This window comes from Colobus angolensis, unplaced genomic scaffold, assembly GCF_000951035.1.
Source record: "Colobus angolensis palliatus isolate OR3802 unplaced genomic scaffold, Cang.pa_1.0 Scaffold43, whole genome shotgun sequence".
Taxonomy (NCBI): Eukaryota; Metazoa; Chordata; class Mammalia; order Primates; family Cercopithecidae; genus Colobus; species Colobus angolensis.
In genome coordinates this window covers 5,485,250-5,486,901 of record NW_012117710.1, presented here as the reverse complement: position 1 = coordinate 5,486,901, position 1,652 = coordinate 5,485,250, and the positions used below count along the sequence as shown (strand labels likewise).

General features: G+C 45.2%; 1 protein-coding gene across 1 annotated transcript in view; it reads right to left on the bottom strand.

The window, feature by feature from the left end:
* Nucleotides 1-1,652, bottom strand: part of LOC105522485 (radial spoke head 10 homolog B-like) — a 27,177-nt gene that overhangs the window by 3,936 nt on the left and 21,589 nt on the right. Inside the window, 2 exon segments of the mRNA XM_011957009.1 lie at nucleotides 1,101-1,165; nucleotides 1,167-1,192. Coding sequence (XP_011812399.1) covers nucleotides 1,101-1,165; nucleotides 1,167-1,192 — 91 coding nt within the window.

The window sequence follows — 1,652 nt, the reverse complement described above, 5'->3', positions numbered from 1 at the left end:
TTCTTTAAAAAAAAAAAAAAAAAGGCCAGGCGCAGTTGGGCTCACATCTGTAATCTCAGTACTTTGGGAGGCCAAGGCGGGCAGATCACCTGAGGTCAGGTGTTCGAGACCACCCTGGCCAACATGATAAAACCCCTTTTCTACTAAAAATACAAGGCGCGGTGACGGGTGCCTGTAATCCCAGCCACTAGGGAGGCTGAGGCAGGAGAATTGCCTGAACCCAGGAGGCAGAGGTTGCAGTGAGCTATGGTGGCACCACTGCACTCCCGTCCAGGTGACAAAGTAAGACCTTGTCTCCAAAAAAGAAAAAAAAAGAAAGAAAAAGAAAAGGGGGAAACACCAGGGCTTGTTTAATCATGGAAACAAGGCCACATGCAACTGGCAAGGCCAGCAAAGTGACAGCGGAAAATTCCCATGACATTGATCATCACTGGATGACCCTAGGGAAAGGAGAGGCGTGAGGTTGGAAGTTCACGCAGACGGGGCTGAGGAATCAAACCAGAAGGGAGGAAGTGCAGTCAGCACAGAGAGAGAGGCCTCAAGAGCCATCTTCCCAGGATAAAGGAAAACATAATAAAAGAAGGGGACGAGGAAATGAATAAGGGTTGTTTGTTGTTTTTAATTTGAGCACCTTTAAAACTCAAAGAGAATGAGACCCTGGAAAGAGAAAAGTTGCCTGGAAGAAAACAATACAGTCAACAGCAGCAGACTCTGAGATGGGCGTGCAGGGCCCAGGGGAGGTCCAGCTGTCCCATCCCGGCCTCTGCCCTAACAGACTGAGTCAGCACAGCAAGATCACGCCTTGAACTTGAACTCCAAACCAGGGAGGAGAAATGGAAGCAGCTATACCAGCCTCATTGTTTAAAAAGACAGTTGTGTGCTGGGTCTGGTGACGCCTACTTGTAATCCCAGCTAGTCGGGAAGCCGAGTTGGGAGGATCGCTTGAGCCCAGGAGTTCAAGACCAGCCTGCACAACATAGCGAGACTCTGCCTCTAAGAAAATAAAAATTTTAAAAAGATGATTGTAAAACTGTATAGACATTATATAATTCATAAGCAACAGTTTGTAAATATTAAGGTTCTATCATTAAAACACTCACCGCTCTCAGATGAAAAAAAGGTGATCCCTTTTCCAGTAGATTGAAAATTCATTTTGGAGACTCTCATCATTTAGAGACTTCTTGATCTTGGGCTTTTACATTTAAAAAAAATCATAAAGCAAAATGTTACTTTTACATCATTGTGGGCTTGTAACTACTTGTTTACACTATAATTAATTAGAAAATTATTAAGGCTGTTCTCCTTGAGCTAATTTGACTTTCACTTGACTTTTTTTTTTTTTTTTTTTGAGACAGAGTCTCACTCTGTTGCCAAGGCTGGAGCACAATGGAGTGATCTTGGCTCACTGCAGCCTCCACCTCTCGGGTTCCAGCGATTCTCCTGCCTCAGCTTTCCCGGGTAGCTAGGACTACAGGCATGCGCCACCACACCTGGCTAATTTTTGTATTTTTAGTAGAGACAGGGTTTCACCACATTGACCAGGATGGTCTTAAACCCCTGACCTCAGGTGATCTGCCCACCTCGGCCTCCCAAAGTGCTGGGATTACAGGTGTGAGCCACACACCCAGCCAATCTGACTATTTTTTTTTTTT